This window comes from Danio rerio, chromosome 13 (assembly GCF_052040795.2).
Source record: "Danio rerio strain M-AB ecotype USA chromosome 13, GRCz13ab, whole genome shotgun sequence".
NCBI classification, from domain to species: Eukaryota; Metazoa; Chordata; class Actinopteri; order Cypriniformes; family Danionidae; genus Danio; species Danio rerio.
The window spans coordinates 18153042-18178027 of NC_141033.1; the positions used below are offsets into that span (position 1 = coordinate 18153042).

The window sequence follows — 24986 nt, forward strand, 5'->3', positions numbered from 1 at the left end:
GTTGTGTGTGGCTGACTTCAGACCTGACAACTAATGGCATCCTATTTCATTTGAGGGCTACATTTGATGAATAACAGCTCTTGAGTTCAATCTGTTCCTTACATAAAGCTATTTTATGACTTGAAATACAGTGTCATGGATCACTTTTATGGAACCTCTAGGGTGCCATTTTCCCATAGTCTTCTATAAGATTAATTTACACAGCCAGTGCTTTTTGTTTCTAACATTTCTCCATTTGATTTTAGTTTAGGTATATAACGACTTTACAGTGGTAATGAGTTTTAATTCTGAGTAAAGAACTTTTCAAGTTTAACAAGATGGAAGGACTTATCTGGAGATCTTAAAGTACATCCCTTCATTCAGCAGGCGTATCTCTTTGTCTCTGTTCTCAAGTTTCCAAAGTCATTTCTTGGTTTGAAAATAGAAGGATTGAAAGTTCTGCACTTTTTTTTTTTTTGGTGAAGCGCTGACCTAAATTTCTTCTTCCCCAGATAAATGGGATCGCTCTGGATAACAAATCTCTGAGTGAATGTGAGGCTCTGCTGAGGGGTGGCAGGGACTCGCTCGCTCTCTCTCTCATGAAGGTGATTGTTCTCTCTCTGCTGTCTCATTACCACATGCCAAGCTGCTGCCGTGACATTTATTCCAAGCTGGATTTGAGACAGGCCTGTCTGAGTGAGAATACGAAGTCTTCAGGCATTACTGATGGAATCAAGTTTGGAATATAGGCTAGTTTGTAGATGTTCTTTTTTAATGCTTTTAGTAGTTAAGGCTCTTCTTAAAAGAATGTTTACTGCTTGATGCTGTTTTAAATATTGTGAATAGTTTTAATGGGATAGATTACCAAAAATAAAAATGAAAAACCTCATCATTTACTTTTTTTTTACTACTTATTTGATTTTATTATTCTGTTGAGCACAAAGGAAGATGGTTGCTGGTATCCATTGACTGGCCATCCATAGTAGGAAAAATACTATGGAAATTAATAGGCCACATCAACCATCAGTTTATCAGAAAAAAGAAAGTCAAATCAATTTTGAGCAAGTGAAGGGTAAGGCAATGATGACAGCATTTTTATTTTGGTCGGAACTATCCCTCTGAATTAGGAATGTACATATTATTTTTTTATATTTAAAAAATAATATTATATATATATATATATATATATATATATATATATATATATATATATATATATATATATATATATATATATATTTTTTTTTTTTTTAAATTTTTTTTTTATTATTATTTTTTTTTTACTTTGTAGTTACAAAAGCTGCATCCTAAACGGCACACTATACACTATGTACTTACACACTCAACAGCATAGTATAGGTATGTAGTGTCGTCTCAAATGGAACACAAATGTTTTTTTTACTAAGCGTAAATTTAAACCGTTACCTATGGAGTCAATCTAGGGCCATATATACTTGCAACATTAACGAAAGATTTGCAAATGAAATAAAGTAATGACCAAAAAAATGGTGAAAAATAATACAAATTGCGGGCGATGCAGTGGCGCAGGCATGATCACTTCACAGCAAGAAGGTCACTGGTTCGAGCCTCGGCTGGGTCAGTTGGCATGTGTTTGCGTGGATTTTCTCCGGGTGCTCCGGTTTCCCCCACAAGTCCAAAGATTTGCGCTATAGGTGAATTGAGTGAGCTAAAATTGTCCGTAGTGTATGTGTGTGAATGTAAGTGCGTATGGGTGCTTCCCAGTGATGGGTTGCAGCAGGAAGGGCTTCCGCTGCGTAAAACATATGCTGGATAAGTTGGCAGTTCATTCCGCTGTGGCGACCCCTGATTAATAAAGTCGAAAATAAAATGTATGAATGAATGAATACAAATCCAGAAAAAAAAATCGCAATGGGAAAATTGAGTTTTGAGAAATAAAAAGGAATTTGAGCTGCAAAAAAAAAAAAAATTATATTTCTCAAGTCAATTTTGCGAGTTTTACTGTTCAACGGTTTAAACATCCCCTAAAAACAGTTTTAGCTTATGTTGATTAGATCTGACAGCGATTCATGGCTGATTTCCTTTGTGTCACGATGTTGCCAGCTGATGACGTCACTTCATAGGAGGCAGGTCCGTGCATGCTGTACACGCCCCAGTTCCTGTGACTCTGCACACTTTTCAAATCAGGGCCAGAAAGTGAAACGCACAGAAATGTGAGTGCGAAAAGAAAACAGCATCGCTAACTCACGGTTGACTGAAAAGCTAATCAAAATGAGCGTTGCAATTGACTTGAGAGGTTTTGTAAAGGCAACACTGGAAAATTTTTTTAGCAAATATATGTATATATTTTTAATAGCAAATATTAAAATTTAGATTTTTATTTAGTTCTTTATTTATAACTTTCTTTTATGTTGCAAGTTTATAGGGCCCTAGATTGACTCGATAGTTTCCCTGATGATGTTTGCTAAATTAGCTAAATAAATGTTCCAACTACCTAATAATACCTGCCATGAGTATAACCGCATTTACCATTGAGAGGCGGTGTAATAAATAAAGTAATCCAAAACGAGCATCCAAAGGATCCGCCCCTTCTGCTACGTGTGCATCATCCGGGTAATTAAAGAGTTTTCAGTGTGAGTGCACTACTTACACTATTTATACAACCTAACGGCGTAGAATAGTGCAGAAGTATGCGATTTGAGACGCACCCAATTTCCCAATAATAGTTAAATAATTTATTATATACCGGGAGTCTAATAATAGCTAATGAAAACTAATAATGCATAAAAATCTGGGCACTGACTGAATAAAAAAAATAATTTTAATGTATTTTATTAATATTTTCTATTAACACCTATACTATTTCATTAAAACCACCTAAAAAACTGAAATAAGTGTATTTAATAATCAGTTAATTATTGAAATCAATGTATTATTCATCACTAAAATAGTTAAGTTATTTTTGTAATTTAATTGCACATAAGGTCGTTTTAATATCAGCTTTGTAAATATATCTAATAATGGTATGGGTCTTTTTCAGTTTGTTGGTTAATATGAATATTTATTTGTGTAATTATATGTTTTAAAGGGGGACTATTAGGGGCTTCTAGGTCTTCAGAGAGTGCCTTATAATGTTTTGGTAATTTATTCAATTACCAAAAAATACTTATTTTTATGCACATTTTGGATATGCGCATAAAAATCAGTTGATGGAAACGCCAAGATGCACATTAGTTTTGAAAATGCGCATGAAAGTGTATGCGCATAACTGAGCAGGATAAACTTTTTATTTGATGAGAAAAGATGTGTATAAACTATGATGAAACACTTTTATCGAACAAATTTCAGTATGCACATTAAAAAAGGCCATGTAATTTTGTTAAGAGATCATGTGATGATAAAAATGTGTGTGAATGGACAAACCCGCAGTTTGAGCACACTGTAAAACAACCGAAATGTTGTTTTGGTCATTGTAAAATGCCTTAACTGTTTCAGTATTAGTGTTATATTATTAATTACCTCCAGAATCAAGAGCGTCTCTGTTCCACGTCTCACGCCTGTTCACTCTATGTGAGGATTGCCTTCTGAGGCGCAAGTCATTTAGTAAATAAAGAAAAGATTTACACAGTTTCTGCTACCTCAGCAAATTCTGTTTTTACTGTTGATATTTGGCGGCAGTTAATTGGCAAGTGACAAATTTTTTTTCTTTGACTCATTGGATGGAACCACTGCTTTATTCACATGTCTTATATGCGATAATCCAGTTTTGCGCATAAAGTTCATTCTCATTTTTGGATAGAAACATAGCTAATGCAAAAACTGTTTTCAGTGTGATCTGCCCCTTAGAGCAGCATTATAAAAACATTGAGAGGCGTCTTCAACATTATAAAAGTTTGCCATTTTAAAAGGTTTTTAATTTTAAAATAAAATGTATATTTTTACAATACATTACACCAAGAAGATTTCACTCTGATTCAATTTCAGAACAGACTTAATCAAATTTCAGTGCATCCCTATCAATATGGTCCCTATCATACACCCTTGCAATGCGGCGCAAGGCGTGATGCAATTGTTGTTTGCTAGTTTCAGCTTGGCGCACGAGCTGTTTTGACATTTTGCGCCTCGCTGTTTAAATAGCAAATGCATTTGCTCTCATATATGTGCCCATAGGCGTTCTGGTCTAAAAAACGAGGCGTGTTGAGGCACATTGCTGGCGCGTTGCTATTTTAAAAAACATATATAGACGGTTCAATAGACCAGAACAAATCAGGTCTATTGTCCAGCACAAAGCGCGCTAGTACACACAGGGTGTACATCAATTTGCAAATATCTTTACAAATGAAAAATAATTAAATGAATAAAATATTACAAAAAATATTATTTTTCAGCCTAGATAAATATAAAAACCATACCTCCATGCTTTCTTTATCTTGGGGGCTTTTTCAGTTTATTCATAACAATTTGCTTTTGTATAATGTCATTATTATTTGCAGCATTATTTATTATATGCTTATTTATATTTGTTTTATTAAAAACAAGCTTAGATTTGCCCACCTGTCAGGTTTTAGACCATATGGGGCACAGCATGTGTATTTGGATAAAACTCCGTTTTTGACCACACTTTGTTTTTATTGGTCATTTATTCATTTGCTGGAAATAACAACTGAATTTAGAAATAGTTTTGAAACAAATCTTTGCACTTAACAAACAAAATTAATTATTTATAGGCTAATAGATGTCTGTACGTACAACATGTTTCCTTATCCACGAGAATGAAAGTGAAAGTAAACAATTAAGAAGCTCATTCTCTCATTCTCATGCTGTAGATGCTCTGTTTAAATGTTTTCTTGCTAGTGAAGGGTTTAGTTTTTCCACTTACAAAGTCCGCCATGTAAATAGCAAAAGCACCATGGCGCGATGCAACTGACTCCTAAAGGGAATGGGAGATGAGACTCTGATTGGTTTATTCTCAAAACACACCTACAACCTATTAAGAGAATAAGCTCAATCCTGTTAGATCATGCGCCATGGCGCAAAGCGGATTTTTCCGTCTTTAAAATAGCAAAAGTGGATTCTGACATACCCCCTGCGCTTTGCACTTTGCGCATGGATGGTCAAAATAGAGCCCTCTGTCTTTTTGGAGAAAACAAAAACAAAATTCAGAGTTTACTCAAACAGTCAAAGTATTATGGGTAGCCATTAAACTTTAAACAGGCCTCCATAACAGTTATTTCTCTACTTTATTTTGTATTATTGATGTTATGGTATATTTCTCCCAGCCATCCTGAACCTGTCCATTAACAGTTCTTTCCCCAGAGCACATCAGGACAGAACATCTTCGAGAGCCTGAGGGAGGCAGAGAAATCCAATGGCAGAATCCACCTGACAGATGTGCACTCACGAAACAGCAGAAACCTCAAACACAACAGCTCCACCCAGACAGACATTTACAGCTGTGACACGGCCGGAGAGAGACGAAAAACCAGATCTGATGCAGAGGAGAGCCTTTTTTCTGAAAGGAAGGTCTTCCCCATATCCACCTTGCACCCAAACACACTGCGACCTGCTTCAGAACTGGGACCAGTCCGTTACAGCGCCAGCGCCTTTCAGGAGGTCTGCTACACTCGCTCAGAGTCCGTCGGCCCTGAATGTGTAACGTTGGAGACCACCTTAGAGAAGAAACATAGTGGCGGCACTTGGCCCAAAATGGTGGTTGGTGTCGCGATGACCACGGACAGCCCAGCGCAGCTTTCCATCTACAGGTCACCCAAACAAAGAAAGTCCATCTTTGATGCCGATACCTTCAAACGACCTGATACCCCCTCAAAAGCTGATTACCATGGCCCTCAGCCTTTAAAAGCAGACTCCGCCCCCACACCCCCAACCCCGCCTACTCGCAGCGACTCCTTTAAATTCAAGCACAAACATCAGGGAAGCTCCACCTCCGAGTCCACCATTAGTGCCATGTCCATCTCTGAACCTAAGCAGGAAGATCGTAATGGGAACTTGTACTTCAGTGAGGGTAAAGTCTTGAGCTCCAGGAAGTCCTGTGAGGAGGACATCGGTCGGATGTGGGCGGAGGAGCCCGAAGTGAAGCGTCCCAGGCCCAAATCGGCCCCGGCCCTCAGACGCAGGATGACTCCTCAAAACATTCCTCTCCAGAGCTTCCAGGTGAATTTATAGATCCGCTGGGCTCGACACAGCCAGACACCCTGCCTGTTTTAATTAGCCTCGCAGCCTGAGATTGATCTCCCACTGCACCAGCAGGATAGAGAGAGGGGAAGAGAGCATTAGAAATGCTGACGCACGCCTCTTTATAATATGCAGAAAATTAGCAAGTGGTTTAGAAGATATTATATAATTCTTAATTTTAAAAATGGTCTAGTAATTTTATGCATGTACTATAATAAATAAAGCCTATATTCAAATATTTATTAAATATACACTACCGGTAGAAGTTTGGGGGAGTTTTTTATTTATTTTTTTATTTAAATTATTTTGTTCAACAAGGCAGCATTTATTAAATGTAAAAAAAAAAAAAAAGTTTAAATATTTAAAAACATTACAAAAAAACTGCTTTCTTAATGTATGTAGTTTCAAATGAAATGATTAATCCAGTATTGCTTTTATTACTATTACCATTAATAAAAATAATATTGGTAATAATAATTAGTATTGATTTCAAAAGGATCATGTGACTGAAGACTAGAGTAATGAAGCTAAAAATGCATCATTACAATCACTGAAATAAAATATTAAATTAAATGATAAACTACTTTTAAACCGTTATTTTATAGTGCAATACCATTTCACAATTTTACACATTTTTCTGTATTTTTGATAAAATAAAAGCAGCCTTGGTGAGCAGGAGAAGCTTAATTGTAAACATTTAAAAATACCACTGACCTCAAACCTTTTACTGGTAGTGTGTGTATAGTATATATATATATATATATATATATACACACATACACACACACACACACACACACACACACACACACACATATATATATATATATATATATATATATATATATATATATATATATATATATATATATATATATTAAAGAGATAGTCCACCAAAAAAAAAAACCTTTACTCATCCTTAAGTGGTTCTAAACCTTTGAGTTTCTTTCCTCTGTTTAACACAAAAGAAGATATTTTGAAGAAAGCTGAAAACCTGTAATTAATGTAATTCATAGACATAAAAGCAAATATTATGGAAGTCAATGGTTACAGATTTCCAACATTGTTCTAAAATAATTTTATTTTTGTGGTAACAAATGATGACAACATAATTATAATTTTTGGGTAAACTATCCCTTTAATTTTATCAGGTAATAATATTGAATTTATTCTTAGCTACAATAATAATAATAATACGGAATATTTATTCATTTTATGAAATGCGTAACATTATAAATTTCACATTTGTATCAGTGCACAAAATTTCTAGGCCATCAATTTTCCTTAAGATGAGATAAGAAAGATGTTTGTTCATTTAGTTTCATACATTTAGACTGCCCAATTAACCAGTTTTGTGCTGAGTCTAATCAAAGTACCTTTAAGGCAGAGGTGTCCAAACTCGTTCTTGGAGCACCGGTGTCCTGCATATTTTTGTTCCAACCTATATAAACACACCTGAACCAGCAAAACAAGCTTTTTCTGGGTACACTAGAAACTTCCAGGTAGGTGTGTTGAAGGAAGTTGTAGCTAAACTATGCAGGACACCAGCCCTCCAGGTCTTAGTTTGGACAGCCCTGCTTTAAGGCAAGCCATTTCACTCGTCGGCCATCTTTGAAACGCATCTTGGACAGTATGCTTGAGTTTTCTGTTTGAGTTTGGTAGCGTCATATTTTCAAAATTTGCTTGCCAAGCTAATGATTACATTTTATATTAGGAATCGACAATAAACTTGTTTCTTTAGTTTCATTTCTAAACATTCGAATTACATAAAATCTGCAGAAACTAACGTCTGATCCAAGCCCCTCCCCTGGAGAATCGTCAGTCTATAGTGATCGTTGATTGGCTTCTATACTAAAAGACAGGGCTTCTTTCACCATATTGACTGTTACCCTTTCCCAATTCAAAACTATATACGAATTACATGTCTTGCGTATTCTAGTTTTTGGTCTAAATCTGAGTCACATGCTGAAAAAAAAAAAAAACTTCACAGTTAATTGTTTATTTATCTTTAAGAATATTTGTATTTTTGTTGTCCTGTAATTCATAGAAAATGTTTACATTTCTGTGGAGCTGTAGCCTAGATTATCTAATGCTGTGTTATGTGTGCCTTTGGCAGAGTTACTCTAATGACGGTGACTCCGTGGAGCAGAGGGAGATGCTGCGCTCCTCTCCTAACCGACCTCACAGACACAGCGTGGGTTTCGTGCCTACGTCCTATAATGGAACCCTTCCTCCCAGTAAGTTACACCCGCTTCAATCACAGCCCTAGTTTAATGCATCTCTCTAAAAACATACTTCCTACTCAGTCTATATCTGCATTTACTCAGCGCAGTGCAGTTCATCTTTACTCTGAACGAGGTAGCCTACAAAATTGATGTTTACTTAATTTTATGAAGAACTTTGTACTGTCTAATTAAAATGCTCATTTATGATAACAATGCCACATAAGGTTGAATGAGCTTGTTGATTTAGAATTTTTGAATATTCATGCCGTCATTAGTATGAAAATGAGGAACTTGACTGCATTTTTTCTGGTTTTACATAGTTTTTTGAAGCGTAATGATGGATTCATGGCAAACACAAAGGGAATGTTTGTTGAATCATTCACTCTTAGTGATACAAGATGTTTTTCAGCTGTAGTTTGATATGATTTATTTATTTTGAACAGAATATCATACAATAAAATACTTTTTTAAACAAAATACATTTCATAATTAACAAAAATATTTACTTTTACATATACACTTAATATCACAAATGAATTTAGCCATTATGAAATGGAGCGGGATGAAACACAAGCCTATTATATTACCCACTCTATTACCACATCATACGTCTTTGTAACATCGGGGAGTAACACCAACAACTGAGGTAAGATCCAATATGCAGGTTTATTCACAGTCAGGCAAGCGGTGGTCAACACAGGTGCAAACAGGTGTGTGAGGATAATCCAGAATCACAGTCGAATACAGGCAAGAGGTCAGAAAGGCTGGCGGCAGGCAAAGAAGCTAACAAGGCTAACGGTCGGTACACAAGTTAACTAGACTGGGAAACGTGTTGCAATGCTACTGTGACAGATAACATGACTCGGCAAACTAAAGGGGTGAATGTGTGGCTTAAATAGTGTGTGTTTATCAGTCTCTGACAATCCTCAGGTGGTGTGAGTGTGACCGGAGTGCATGTATGAATATGTAGTCCAGAAATGTCAGATTTGTAGTCCATGGTTATTGTAGTTGCAAACCAGCGATCTTATGGGAAATGATCGCTGGTAATCGTGACAGTCTTTCACGTCAATTTTTTTCTTACTTTAAAATTTTACATGAAGAAAAGTTGAATAATTTTAAACTTGTGTGGAAGATGCGGTTAAGATGAATATAGCACATTTAAGAGAAAACCTTTTTATTTAAGAGAAAGCCACATTTATTGTGATTATGTAAAATTGTTTGTTCATTGTTGTTATAAGATATTTAAGTGTCACTCAAAGATTTTAAAGATAAAATGTTTTACATTTCTTTAAGTATAAAAATGGCAGTATTATGTATTTTTTCAAACTATCCAATTAAACTTTTTTTAAATTCACATTAGGGTTGCACAATATATTTTGTTTTGTTTATATTCATTATATATAAATGTAATTTCACCAGTTGATTTTAATAGCTCTATTTGGAAAGATTTTATTAATTTAGATTGACTGATGATCAAGTATTTTTCTATGCTGGTTTCTATGATTTTTCTGGGGGTTTTTAAGTACAGGAATTGTACCATCAAATAACATGGTCATCATTGTATAAATAATAATAATTCACATTTTTTTACTCATAAAAAGTTACTATAGTTCAAAAGATTATATGAAAATGTTTAATAAAAATGAATGCCACACAAATCAGCTATTATAATCAGCTAATATGTTTTATTATTACATTACTGCATATACAGTACATAGCTGTTATAAATTTTACAAAATTATATGGTGAACTCAGTGCTGAGTAATTGTAATGCTTATTTATGATAATCATCAAAAACATGGCTAATCGAGCTTGGTTATTTCTACATTTTGTCATTGAATATTTATTCCATCACTTTGTATGGAGCTATATATATATATATATATATATATATATATATATATATATATATATATATATATATATATATATATATATATATATAAGTGCTGTCAATCGCTAAAAAAAATTTTTTTTACTAATTTTTTATTTTTTTACTATTTTTTACACCTTTTAAAAAAAAATTAATCGCGATTAATCGCATTCAAAATACTGAAACTTGTCATTTTGGCTATTCAAATGTAAAATTAATGTAAACGCAAGACAAAAACTATTAAAATTCAAAATATAATTGTTTATTAGAATTAAAACTCAAAATATAATTGTTTATTAGAATTTTTGTTTAACCTGTAACACAGATTTCTTCAAGTAAACAACATACCCACAATAAACCATCAAGATCCTGGCTTGACAGTCGTATTTATTAAAGAAATTAAAACACAGGCATGTTAATGACATTTAAATTTCAAAACAATCAATGCCAATAAAGAAAACACTGATTTCCATGTTGGATTCTAAGTGGACTGCAAAAAAATGCCAAAATACAGGAATTGAGATATTGAAAATGAACAATTATAATAATAAACTATAGAATATAAACTGTTGAACTCATTGTAAATTTTTATTGCTGTGAGTTGAGAACATTAGTTATAGAGTAGAAACAATTTTGCTTAATCCTCCTTTACATTCATCCAGTTGCTAAGACTAGGAGTTTTCCGCAAGTGCGCAGAGACTCCCAAATGCCCGCAAATGAATAATAATTTCTCGCAAACCGGTCGTTAAATACATTGCACACCCCTCTACCCCGCATCCCTCCTAGCTCTTCAGGTAGCCTATGTCGCGCGCAACTCACCCCCACCGTCCTTCAGGTACGTCTTGTGCGCACACGCTTCTACTCAGATATGTCGCTCACTCCATCCCTGACACAGACACACACACAGACACACACAACGCGCTGCAGACGTTTTGGCCCCAACGGCCTTCCATACTGGAGCGACTCCCCCCAGATTCAACACGCATGATCACGTTCATCAAATTTACTTAAACTAAGCATCCTAAAGTATTATTGTATTTCACAAGGATTCTGACACAACAACGCGAAGCATACGCTTTCATTGCATTTATTGAGGACACACGCTAAACTTGGAGGGCTCATGCTGAAAGGCAGAGTAATGCCCTGTCTTTGACAGCTCGCGACTTCACCAGAGACTTTCTGAGTACATTCACATAAGTTTTTAATATGATTAAGATTATACTCTTATTAAAATTCTACCGTGTAGCCTAAGCAGTTATTTTATTACCTTAAAGGAACACCGAGTCACGAAATGCGGAGGATTTTCTTTCTGTTCGCCATGCGGTATCAACTTACAACAGAAGTCGAAAGGTAAAAATGAAACACCCGAAATTGCATGAAACTCTGGAGAGCCTGGTGATGCGACATTAATTATTTTATACTGAAACTTGCCTTCAAAAAGTGCTTCCTTGGTCTTATCCACATTTCTCGCATGTTAAACACACGTCCACCACAACAGGAAATAAAAAAACCTGCAACTGCGTTAATTGCGTTCATTTTTTTAAACGCGCTAATTATTTAAAATTAATCGCATGCGTTAACGCACTAATTTTGACATCCCTAATATATATATACATATATAATATTTTTTTCCTGATTTATTCTCACAAACCTATTCTTGTAATTTAGACCTGAAATTATTCAATTTAGTTATGCTTAACGTGATGACATAATATTTACATTGTTTGGGCTTTGGATTTTTGTAGAAACAGGACAGAACACTGTGGGTCCTCAGTCATGTGACTGCACAGTTCACATGGGGTTTGTTTTATAATGAGGTCTATTTTTACTTGATTTGAATATTCAGGCTTTGGTCAGCATGGCTCCTTCTGAGCTTCCCCACTGTCTGCTCTTCTGTCGCCCAGAGCAGCTGTTTTAATTTAACACAAGCAAAAGGCAAAGCGAGGCAGCATTACAGCAAAACTCATGATGGGACCATATCATTTTTGAAACATTGATGGCTCTAGTCCTATGTTTTTTTATTTTGGAGACTATTATGTTTGTTTGTTTACTTACTTACTAGTTTACTTGTTTACAAACTTCATAACTGTCCTACAGTAAAATACATATTAAGGAGCAAATACTGTGTAATTTACAAAAATCTTTAACATTGTATAGCACAATACAACAACAGTCATTAATGATCATTGTGTTGTACATAAATTTAAAAACACATAAAAGAAAAAAAGCAAGCTCAAATAACTCTGGTATTAAAAGCCTTTCCTGAAAGATAAAGTTTTTTTTTTTTTTTTTACCTTGAACATGGATAATTGTGGCGATAATTTTGATAGAAAGAGGTAGACTACTCCACAATTTGGGACCCATAAAAACATAAGCCCAGTTTTCCATTTTCTCTTAAAAGTCTTTGGGACTTTAACTGGGGAATTTTAACAATTTCTGACATGATGACCTTAAACATCCAACAGATATGTTAACTGGCTACAAGTTCAGATAAATAAGAAAGTGCCCGATCCTTTAAACTCTTAAATACAAATATACATAATCTATCATAAAATTTGCAGTAAGTTGGGTACTTTTTCAGGGTGTTTTTTTTTTTTAGTAAAAAGTACCAAACAAATACTTATTCATTCATTTTCCTTCGGTTTAGTCTCTTATATATCAGGGGTCGCCACAGTGGCATGAACTGCCACCTATTCAGTCACAACCCAGTACTAGGAAACACCCATACAGGCTCATTCACACACACAGTCATACACTATGGCCAATTTACTTCATCCAATTCCACGTCTTTGGACTAGAGCACCCAGTAGAAACCTACATGAATATGGGAAGAACATGCAAACTCCACACAGAGATGCCAACTGGCCCAATCGGGACTTGAACCAGCGACCTTCTTGCTGTGAGGTGACATTGCTAGCCACTTTGCCACCCCCAAACAAATATTCCAAAATTAAATTATGATTTAGTTATTCATGGGTTAATGTTTTATGTAATGAAAAACATTGTGAACTGTATCTATAAGTACATCTATTTATGCATTGATAAGTGATTTTAATTAATATATTTTTTATTAGTTAATATAACTTTAATAATAAGTGCTACATAACATTCAACGTATTAAACGTTTTTTGAACATGTGAGCAGGCCCAATAAAAGAAACTGAAATGAAATATGTGAGCACAGGGGGCAGTTGAAGGGAATTGTGTGTATGTGTGTTTCTCATTGGAGTGTTTTATTGGTTATTTTGTGGTTGTGTTTAAACCTTCAGACTCAGCACATCGAGGACTGGCCCCCTGCTCTGCAGTAACAGCCGTCATGAAGAACCCTGTTTACATGGTGCGCAGTCACAGAGTTCACACTAACAACTGCCCTACTGTCGTCAGCCAGATCAATCAGCAGCACACGCACCCCAGGTACCACAGTTCCCACTGAGATAACCAGCACTTCACACACATGCAAACTCAAACATATACTTCACTTCCTTTCTAGACTGTACCTTTATTACAGTGGAGAAGTAGACTTGACACATCCTTATCTGCTCCTTTATAAAACTGTGAGCCTGTTTTACAGAAACATGCAACAGAGATTATACATATTATTATGTACTAGCCATTCATTTACCAAAATAAGAAATATTTTGACATTTACATTTTTTACATTTTGGATCAAGTCTTTATTTCAACAGTGATTTGTTAAAATTTTAATTTATTTTAGAAAGAATCGAGTATTTATCAATTCTTGTCTCACCTCAATCACTCAGTTGCCCTGAGATTGTGTTTAAAGAAATGCAATATTTTTACTCAAACATGCTTTTATTGAATATGTTGTACAAATAGCTTTTCAATATTCCTTTTTTTTAAACACAACAAACAAACAAAACCCGTCGTACACATATACAAGGCATCCGGAAAGTATTCATAACGCTTCACTTTTTTCACATTTTTTTATGTTACAGCCTTATTCAAAAATAGTTTAAATTTATTTATTTCCTCAAAGTTCAATACACAATACCCCATAATGACAATGTGAAAATAGATTTTATTTTTTTAGATTGTTGCAAATTTATTAAAAATAAAAAACCTGAAAAATCACATGTACATAAGTTTTTACTACCTTTGCTGTGAAGCTCTTAATTGAACTCAGGTACGTTCTGTTTCCATTGCTCATTCTTGAGATGTTTCAGCAGCTCAATTGGAGTTCACCTGTGGTAAATTCAATTGATTGGGTATGATTTGAAAAGGCATACACCTGTCTATATAAGGTTCCAGGGTTGATAGTGCATGTCAAAGCACAAACCAAGCATGAAGGCAAAGGAATTGTCAGTAGACCTCCGTGACAGGATTGTCTCGAGGCACAAGGCTGGGAAAGGTTACAGAAAAATTTCTGCTGCTCAGAAAGTTCCAATGAGCACAGTGGCCTCTATCATCCATAAGTGGAAGATGTTTAGAAGGACTCTTCCTAGAGCTGGCCGGCAATCTAAGCTGAGTGATCAGGGGAGAAGGGTCTTAGTCAGGGTGGAGATCAATACCCCGATGGTCACTCTGTCTGAGCTCCAGCGTTCTCTGGAGAGAGGAGAACCTTACAGAAGGACCACCATCTGTGCAGCAATCCACCAATCAGCCCTGTATGGCCAGTCACTTCCCGTCTGGAAAGATGAATGCTGCAATGTACAGAGACATCCTAAATGAAAACCTGCCTCGGAGTACTCCTGACCTCAGACTGGGGCGACGGTTCATCTTCCAGCTGGACAATGACCCAAAGCACACCACCAAAATGTTTTTGAAGGGCCCATCCAGAGCCCAGACCTAAATCCATTTGAACATTTCTGGAGAGATCTGAAAATGGCTGTACACCTTCACTTCCCACCCAACCTGATAGAGCTTGAGAGGTACAGCAAAGATGAATGGGCAAAAATTCCCAAAGACAGTTGTGCCAAGCTTGTGGCATCATATTCAAAAGGACTGGATGCTGTAATTGCTGTCAAAGGTGCATCAACAAAGTATTGAGCAAAGGCTGTGAATACTTCTGTACATGTGATTTTTCAGGTTTTTTTATTTTTAATAAATTTGTAACAATTTAAAAAATATATTTTTTCACATTGTCATTATGGGGTATTGTGTATAGAATTTTGAAACAAATAAATGAATTTTATCCATTCTAGATAAAGGCTGTAAAATAAAAAAAATGCAGAAAAATGTAAGCGCTATAAATACTTTCTGGATGCACTGTACATTTAGATTCCATAAAAATATATAAATATTAAAATAAAATAAAACTAATAATAATAATAAAAAGTAAAACATATTTTACTCGTATATAAAAGTAAAGAAAAAATCAATTAATTAAAAAAATAAAAAGGATAGATTTTACTCTTCTAAAAGAACAGAAGGGTCCATCTTCTTTATGTGATCTAAAACAGGTTGCCAACTGAGAAATTTTTCTTTTTATTTGAGCAATACTAACCTTCTTGCTAAAAGCGTAGAAAAGGCAATCACATTTATATTACTTTTATTAAAACATAAGGACTGTGGTTTAATAGCAGATATTCAAATTATGGCCTCAGGTTCTATTGAAATGCAATATTTTTTAAAAATGAAATTAAAACTTCAGTAGGTTATGGCTAGACCCACACAGAATCTGCAGGCCCTGAAATCTGCTGATTGTTTAGCCCGTCATTAAGTTTTTTATTTACTTGTAAAAACTGAAAAAATAAAAATACATACATACATAAGTAATATTATTGAATAATATGCAAACGTTCATGATTTATGTACAATAAAGTATTTAAATGAACCAATTAAATGGTTCTAATTGGATTTGCATTGTAAACCTTAAATAAAAAGGAATGTAAAATATTAATTTATTTTTATTTAATGTATTAAGTTTTAGTTATTATACTCTCAAATTCATTCCGCACAAATCTGCAGATTTTTTTTTTTTTTACAAACTTCTGCAGAAATGGCTAAATTGTTTGTAGATTCTGTCTATGGCAAGTAGCTGTTCATATTCATTCACTCAACTGATTTGTTTAAACGTTTGATGCAATCAAGAACGAAATAAGTGATCATAAATATGCATGGGTGGGGCAGCTCGGTGGCTCTGCGCAGTACTCGGCTGTCAGTTGACATTTCTGTGTGGAGTTTGCATTTCCCCACGTGTTTGCGTGGGTTTCCTCCACAAGTGCTAAGACATGTGGTATAGACGAATTGGGTAGGCTAAATTGTCCAGAGTGTATATGTGTGAATGGATGTTTCACAGAGATGGGTTGCGGCTGGAAGGGCATTCATTGCATATGAACGTGATGGATAAGTTGGCGGTTCATTCCGCTGTGGCGACCCCAGATTAATAAAGGGACTAAGCCGAAAAGAAAATGAATGAATGAACAACAGAACTGTCACTATTGTAGCTGAAATTACACATATACAATCTGGAATACAGCAGTCTTTGTGATTGAATGTTGATTAAAATCTCCCAAAATTTACAATTTTGTCCTTATTGACTCTCCCTTCAGTTGTACACAATATTTTTTTTTTTGTAGATGCAAAGATATTTTGAAAATGTTGGAATTATGTAGCCATTAACGTCTATAGAATTCTTTTGCTTTCCATGGATGTTAATAGCTACCAGTTTACAACATTCTGTAAGTTATCTGTGTTCAAAGGGGAAAAAAGCTAATACATAAGGTTTGCAACCACATAATGGCAAGCACTTTTTTGGGCGAACCATAACTTTATTTACAGTTGAAGTCAGAATTAAAAATAATAATAATCCCCACCCCCACCCCCTCCTTTTCATGTTTAATGGAAATATTTTTTTCAACTCATTTCTAAACATAATAGTTTTAATAACTCATTTCTAATAACAGATTTTTTTTTTACTTTGCCATGATGACAGTAAATAATATTTTACTAGATATTTTTCAAGATAAAAAGATATCCAGCTTAAAGTGACATTTAAAGTCTTAACTTTTTTAATTAGGTTAACTAGGCGAATTAAGTTAATTAGGCAAGTCATTGTTATATGATGGTTTGTTCTGTAGGCAATTGAAAAAAAATATTGCTTAACTGGGGTAATAATATATATATATTTTTTAAATAAAACTGCTAAAAATTCCTTGCTCTGTTAAAAAGATCGCTGGGGAAATATTTGAAAAAATCAACAAAACAAAAAATCACAGAATTCGCTAATAATTTTATATTCAACAGAATATCATACTATAAAAAATTTTGCGCTAAAAGTTTCTGTGGGCTGCCTTTCCTGAGCAGTTCCACTTATTTGTTTTGATTTCTCCACTTGATTCTATTCCAAAGTTTAATGAGCATAAGTGTGGTTTATAAGTGTGTCATACTAAGTGCAAACTAGCAGTTACAGGTGATAAACAGGCTAGTTATTCATTTTCTCACCCCATGATCATGAGTGTTTACTGATTCAGTGTGCTCAGTTTCTTCTCTCCATCTTAGTCCTCAGCATCAAGGACAACTGAGTCTGGACCTAAGCCAGAAACGCTCCACGGACTATTCTGAGTCGTCCCGTAGCAGCCGGGCCTCACACGGCACCAACTCCCTGCCGTCCAGTGCAAGACTCGGTCAGTTTTCTTTAATAATACATGTTGTTGTCTGTTTACTCCACGCACCAAACTTTCATATAAGTGTATTTTTATTTTGGTCTATATCTTCTCCCTTTTGCTTTCTGAAGGTTCATCAAACAACTTGCAGTATCGCACTGAAAGGATTAAGATTCCCTCCACACCGCGATATCCTCGCTCTATTCTGGGGTCAGACAGAGGTGAGTCTACTTTCATAAATAAAGGATTTCCGAATTCATGTGATATAAAGTGGAGATCAGAATTTGGTGAATTTACACTTCTAATTTGATTTGTTCAAATATCAAACATTTTTAGTTTTAGCTCATCAAACTGTGTTCTACAACAATTCCAAAGCCCCTTTGACAAAAATAACTGTTTTGTGAAAAACATAATCAAAAATTAAATACAGCAATAAGTATATGCATGGGGACTTTTAATTTTGAATAAGCCAGCTCAGGTGCTTCTGGTGAACAGTTACGCATTATAAACTCATCACATTTATAATCTGGTTTGTTTTAAAATCAGTGATCTTCACTGCCTTAACGAGATACAGAATTTAGTGGGTTTTACACCAGGCATGGAGCACTGCATTAAATTCCATTAAGTTTCATTGCATGTAATTAAAATATGGAAATGAATTTTTTACCACAGTATTTTTTCAATGCATTTTCTGCGCTAATGTTCTGCTATATGGAGGCAATAATATGCCAAAACAATCTAAATTTGAATGAGATGTAATTGAATTAATTGAATTACATGAATTTGGTTCACTGAAGCATGTATATTACACGTATATTTACTACTGAAAATAGCTGACCCCCAATAGTCAGTTTGAAGAAGAATTGTGCCTTCCGTATGCACATACACCAGTACGCAGCTCTGTAACTGACCAAAATGCTTGGTTTGTCTTTACGGTGATCGTGTACTTTTCCCTGTTGATGACCCCTGATTTACTTTTTGCGCTGAATCTGAGTTTCTGGTTTGGATTTTTAGAATATTGAAATTTATGTTCTGAATTTCTTCACCTTAAAAACTTGAACCTGTATTTTTACAAAATAGATATCTACAGTCTAGGAATTCAGAACACACAAAAACACATTTGAAAATATGTCTAAAAAACTGACTTATGAAATTTAAGACGACTGAATTTTTACGTCCAATATTCAAGTTATGAAATGTAAAATGAACTCTAACATCGTTTAATTTCAGCACATCTAGTCTCTGACAGACATCATTACTTTCACTTTTTCACTGTCAGTATATCTATTATACATGCATTCCAGCCTGTTTTGTTTATGCAGTATTTCTTTGACTAGTGAATCATTGTACCAAGGCACACTTGCCATAGTATTCTCCTGCTAAAAAAAAAAACATCCTCCACACAGTGACCTTTTATCCTTTCACTTATTTACATACTTTGGGTTCAGTCTTGTCTTAGTTTGATGACAAACGTGTTTCCTATTAGACCCAAAAGAAATAAACTCATTTTCCCAACTAAAGTGGAATTTAGACCAGTTCTCTTTCCACACAATGTTCTTTTCACCAATAGTGGTCCAGATTTTCTGATTGGAATCCTGTTAGTAGAACTTACTAACTACAACCCCAAATCAGGAAAAGTTGGGACAGTATGACTGTAAAAAAACAAATCACTGAAAAAAGTGATTTTTAAATCTACTTTGACTTGTATTTCATTGCAGACAGTACAACAAATATCATGTAATGTTTTCCTCATGATTTCTTTTTTAAATAAACATGTATTTCAATGTTGGTTCTTGCAACACATTTAAAAACAAGTTGGAAAAATAAAGCATTTACCATTGAAAATACCTTTAGGGACTGAAAACACCAAGTAATGAAGTGTTTCAGGTGTAATTTTTCCCATTCTTTCTGCAAATAAGTCTTATGGTCGGCATCTTTGTTGTCGCATTTTGTGCTTCAAAATGTGTCACACATTTTCTATTGAAGACAGGTTGGGACTGCAGGCATGCCAGTCAAGTACCTGCATTCTCTTCATCTGCAACCAGGACACTGTAATGTTCGCAGAATATAGTTTTGCATTGTCTTGTTGAAATGTGCATGGATGTCCCAGGAAAAAAAGGCAGCATTTTTTACTCTAAAATTTCTATGTATGTTTTACCATGAAAAGTATTGTAATACTTGACAAAGGTTTTCCAAAGCAGTCTTGAGCCCATGTGGTGATATCGCTTATAGATGAATGATGATTCTTTATGCAGTGCTGCCTGATGTATCAGAGATCACGTATGTTCAGCTGAGGCTGGCGCCTTTGTTCTTTACGCACTGAAATTCCTCCAGATTCATTGAGTCTTTTAATGATGTTATGCACAGTTGAAGGTGAAATATCCAAATGTCTTCCTATCTTTCTTCGAGGAACATTGTTTTTAAACATTTCAATAATTTTCTCACATCTTTGTTGGCAAACTGGCATTCCTCAGCCCATTTTTGTTCCTAAAGGACTAAACCTTCCTCGGATGCTGCTTTCGTATCATATTGAAATCATATCTACAATCACCTGTTGATATCACCTGTTTCAAATCTCATCGTTGCTTCTGTGCCAACTTTTTTTTGAAATGTGTTGCAAGAGCCAAAATTGGAATACGTGTTTATTTTGGAAACAAAACAACATAAACGCATTAAATAATTTTTGTTGTATTGTTAAATTTAGAAATCATAATTTACTTTTTTATTTGCATTTTTCATACTGTCACATCTTTTTTCTGATTTGGGGTTGTAATAGGACCAATCAGTATCCTTAAAATTTGGGAAATTGTAGGTCTAATTTTGGACACTGCTGTATGTTGGTATACAGGTATGCTCTGTTTGCATACTCTGTACAAAAACAAACACTTTACATTGTGCGTTAAATTGGTATGTTATTATCTGGGTGTTTTTCTTCTCTGCATCAGGTAGAACTGTAAATAACCACTAGCAGTAGCAATATGGAAAAGGAAATTTAATTAAATGTCAGAGCAAGCTAAATCAAGTAAACCATGTCAAGTAGAGAATACTTTGCACAAGCAAGCCTGACATTTGTGTACCCTGAAATATTGGAAGCCTGAATAAATAACCACAGGCAAAGAGTTTGCACTTACAAGTGCCCATATAAAAGAGATTTTATAATTGTACTAATGGTGAATTACACACAAAACTTACAATTACTAAGAAAGTCAAATATAGACTAAGTAGTGAAGAAACGTGTCCATTATCCTGAAGTTTCAATTCATACATGGACAAATCAAATTCTTAATTCTTAATTTAATGTTTGTTTTTTGATGGTTTTTGCCAACTGAAATAAGCATTTATTTATTTTTTTCTGAAAATGTTTACACACAGCTCAGCATAAATGAGTACACAACCATCACAGATCTCTCTTTTTAATTAGATTAGTCAGAACCAAAGCTGAAACTGGAACTAATCTAACAAAAACTCCAAATGTATAATCTTAATATTTAATTTTTTATCTAACAAAAAGTTTGAATATTAGTACACCAAAATTAATAGGTTGCGGAAAATTCTAAAATAAAATTTTAGCAAACAAGAACAATGAAGAGAAAGATAAATTTATGACATTTAATGATATTTTTGTTGTTTGTAAAACATTTTATTGCAATTACTCATTTAAATTTAAATGTATTATCTTTCTATTCCTAAAGATGTTAGGTCATCAAACTTCTTTTTAATGGATATACTCATTTAATAAAGCTGTTTTGTTTAAATGCATCGAAAATATTGCCTAAATTCACAGATAAATTATTACACTATTCAAAGGAGGATTTACTTATTTAAGCTGAACAGTGTATATATGAAACATATTTCTTATTTTATATATACACTAATGCTTAAGGACGTTTTTTTGTTCTTACAGTCTTGGATATGTTTTGGATATTTTTTGAGCACTGTCATAAAAACACTCATGCATACAAATTTCTCAATTTGGCCTGCAGACTACAAAAAAAGGCCAAAAAATTAACAAGAATGTACAAAAAACTTTTTGACAATTGTTAAAATTCAGAAATGGTACTTTTATCTGTTGTCGAAGGGACATTTTTGTCCTACAGGTCAAGATTATAGATTTATGAAAGGAAATAAGGGTGACTTCTTTTTTTCTTGTTTGCTTGCTTCCTTTCTTCCCTGCTTCCTTTCTTCCTGGCTTTTTTGCTTGTTTGCAAAAATTAATGCTGTTTGCTTTAACATAGCCAAATTGATTACAAATATGCAATTTCTCAGTGTACGCATACAGTATTAAATAAACTCTGATATTTCTACTAACACACCTACACAATTAGATTATTAATAATGAAATTTTAAAAATTAACAAGAATGTGCCAAAAAAAAAAGAAAAAAAAGATTCAGAAATGATACTTGTTTAAATGCTACTTTGATTATATATTTCAGTTTTAACTGGTGTCACAGGTGATATTACGTCCTATTGGTCAAGATTCTAGATTTATGTAAGCAAATGCAGATCTTGCTTTCTTCCTTGATTTCTTCCTTTCTTGCCAAAATTATTGTTGTTTGCATTAACATGATTACAAATATGTAAAAGGCAAAAATGTCCATCAGGATACACAAAGGTAAACATTACATACCAATTAGCCATGCTCAAATATTGAGAATTACATTTATTTATATTACAGTAGGCAAAAAATTTAATGTAAGATTGTCACTCTAGTACAAATGCTGACAGTCGTTTCTCCATGTTGTTCATCAGGGTCCCTGTCTCATTCAGAATGCAGCAGTCCCAGTCTCATTACTCCCCCTCTTTCTCCTCTCAATCTGGAGACGTCTTCGTTTGCCTCCAGCCAGTCTCAGGGCTCCATCTCCACCCTGCCCAGGATCTCCGTCAGCCCCGTACCCACAGAAGAGCGCAGAAAAGACAGGTAAATACCCACTGCCTCAGGCCAGTCCTGCTGCGCCCCTTCATCGGGTTGCCAGGCAACAGCTCGCTCTCAAGCCCTTTTATCTGACTCCAATAATTGGACCGCATGTGAATATAGAATAATGTATGTTGAAGCATCAGACGTTCATATTGGCACGGTCAGGACTCATTTTAATCAGCACCGTTATATAAAACTCAAATTTACATAGCAAACTAGGCCATTCATTCCAGTTGTTCCTATGTGTTTATTATAATTCTACTCTACATATTTGTCTTCCTCCAAGAGTGTTCCTTTGTGTGTGTGTGTGTGTGTGTGTGTGTGTCTCTTTCTCTTTTTCACAATCTGTTTTTCTCCTCTCTTCTTTGCTCCTGTGAATCTTTCAGATCTCTTTACCGTAACAGATCCTTTCTGAGAATCCCTCTGGCTGCTAGGCCTAAGTTCTGCTCTCTCAGAAGCTTGAGGTTTGTTCCCTGCCAGTTACGCACAGGGAATGCCTGACAAACGTACTTGTTTGCTCCAAGTGGTTGGCTGTGGAAATCCCTGCTTCTCTGTTTTTTGTTAGTTTAGAACCCAGGCTGTGTCTAAGTGGTGCTATCTTAAGTAGATTTGCCACATTACTGAAGAAAAATTTGATAGTAAAACGGCAGTTCTGTGCTGGTTAGACAACTAGTTAAGGCATTTCAAAGAATGGTTTTAAAATTGTTGTTTTTGGGAGTCTCTTTTTATTTTATTCTAACATTTAGTTCTCTCAGAAATGAAAATTGTCCTCATTTACTCACTCTCATGTTATTCCAAATATAATTTTTAATATAATATATATAATATAATTTATTATACAAATAATAAAAATGAAGGTGTTTCTAAGTAATGTTTTTTTCTGTTGCTCCATTGTAAGTGCAAGTTGCAAAAAGTTACAAAAACATCCATATGAATAATGTGGCTTAATTCAAATCTTCTTAAGAGACATGATAGCTAAATAGAGATTTCAGTCACTTCATTAAAGTACCCACAATTTTTTTTACTTTTTCTTGTACTGTTGTGTGTTGAATCTGTATCTTTCCAAGCTCTGCAACAATGTATTTTATAATATCCTTGTTTTAACAGACACTGTCAATCTGCCATTGCTGGCAGCTAGCTCTTCAACTCTCACAAGGTCACCCACTGAAGTGAAGCAGGGCTGCATCCAGACAGTACCTCCATAGAGGCCGCTTGGTAGTGGGGTTAGTGAGACCAGCAGGGGCACTCAACCTGTGTGGGTTTTAATGTCCTAGTATACTGCTCAGTGAGCGCTGTCTTTTCGATGAGACGTTAAACCGAGGTCCTGACTCTCTGTGGTTGTGAAAAATCCCAGGATGACCTACGAAAAACCTCAGCATCCTGGCCAAATTTTCCGCCTGGCCCCTGTCCATCATGGCTTCATCACTTCACTTCATGTCTCCTCTCCACCAATCAGCTAGTGTGTGGTGTGCAGTTTGGCACAATATGGCTGCCGTCGTGTCTTCCAGGTAGATACTGCACTGCTGGTGGATGAGGAGATTTCCCACAAAAATAAGTAAATGTGTGGAATTGGTATAATTATTATTATTTCTTCTCAGCTCAAATCCTCAGAAGAGCCCTGCTATCTTCAACAGACCTGTACTGTCTATTCTCCATTCTTTCTATTTTATTTGTGTTCTGTACATTCATGCGCAATTGCCCCAATCTTGCTGCAGACCCTATTTATGTGACTCTACTCTGCCTTTGCTTTCACATTGACCCTGAGGAAGCCTTGAAAAAGACCTGATCAGGTCCTGGAAGTTGAAACACGACTTACTAGCTTCAGGCGCGACAGTGGAAATGGGGCTATTGTTATTACTGGGACCCCACTTTTTGTATGCAGTATGAGTTGATCTGAGCTTTGTGACAGGGCACGCTGTCTTGCTGGAAGTACCATGAGATAGTAGGGCTGCACAATCGAAGAAAATTGTGTACAGATTTTGTCCGTGAAGCCAGTTCTGTAATCAGCAGTAAATCTCCAGCATGTGCTTTCAGATAGAGCAGCATTTACTAAATCATTCAGCACTTTTAGTTCACTGACAAGTAAGGGTGTCACGATCCTCCAAATCCTTGATTCGATTACATTTTTGATTCTAAAGTCACGATTCGATTCAATTTTCGATTATGTATAATTAATTAATTAATTAATGACGAATTAATTATTAGTAGCCTAGCGTTTAAACTACCTGACTGCCATGGTCTTTTTTTTCCCATAAACA

The 24986-nt window shown here is 34.9% G+C and overlaps 1 protein-coding gene across 9 annotated transcripts in view; it reads left to right on the top strand.

The window, feature by feature from the left end:
- dlg5a (discs, large homolog 5a (Drosophila)) overlaps window positions 1-24986 on the top strand; it is a 155188-nt gene that overhangs the window by 88695 nt on the left and 41507 nt on the right. For 4 of the 9 annotated variants that reach the window (XM_087278377.1, XM_087278378.1, XM_087278379.1 and 1 more), the window contains exons 15-21: window positions 492-584; window positions 5263-6129; window positions 8267-8387; window positions 13517-13661; window positions 17709-17833; window positions 17944-18033; window positions 22563-22731. In XM_087278377.1, the coding sequence (XP_087134503.1) occupies window positions 492-584; window positions 5263-6129; window positions 8267-8387; window positions 13517-13661; window positions 17709-17833; window positions 17944-18033; window positions 22563-22731 (1610 nt within the window). Of the gene's footprint in view, window positions 1-491; window positions 585-5262; window positions 6130-8266; window positions 8388-13516; window positions 13662-17708; window positions 17834-17943; window positions 18034-22562; window positions 22732-23114; window positions 23193-24986 lie in introns of all 9 variants that reach the window. The other 5 variants (XM_087278380.1, XM_087278382.1, XM_087278383.1 and 2 more) reach the window with 3 other exon arrangements.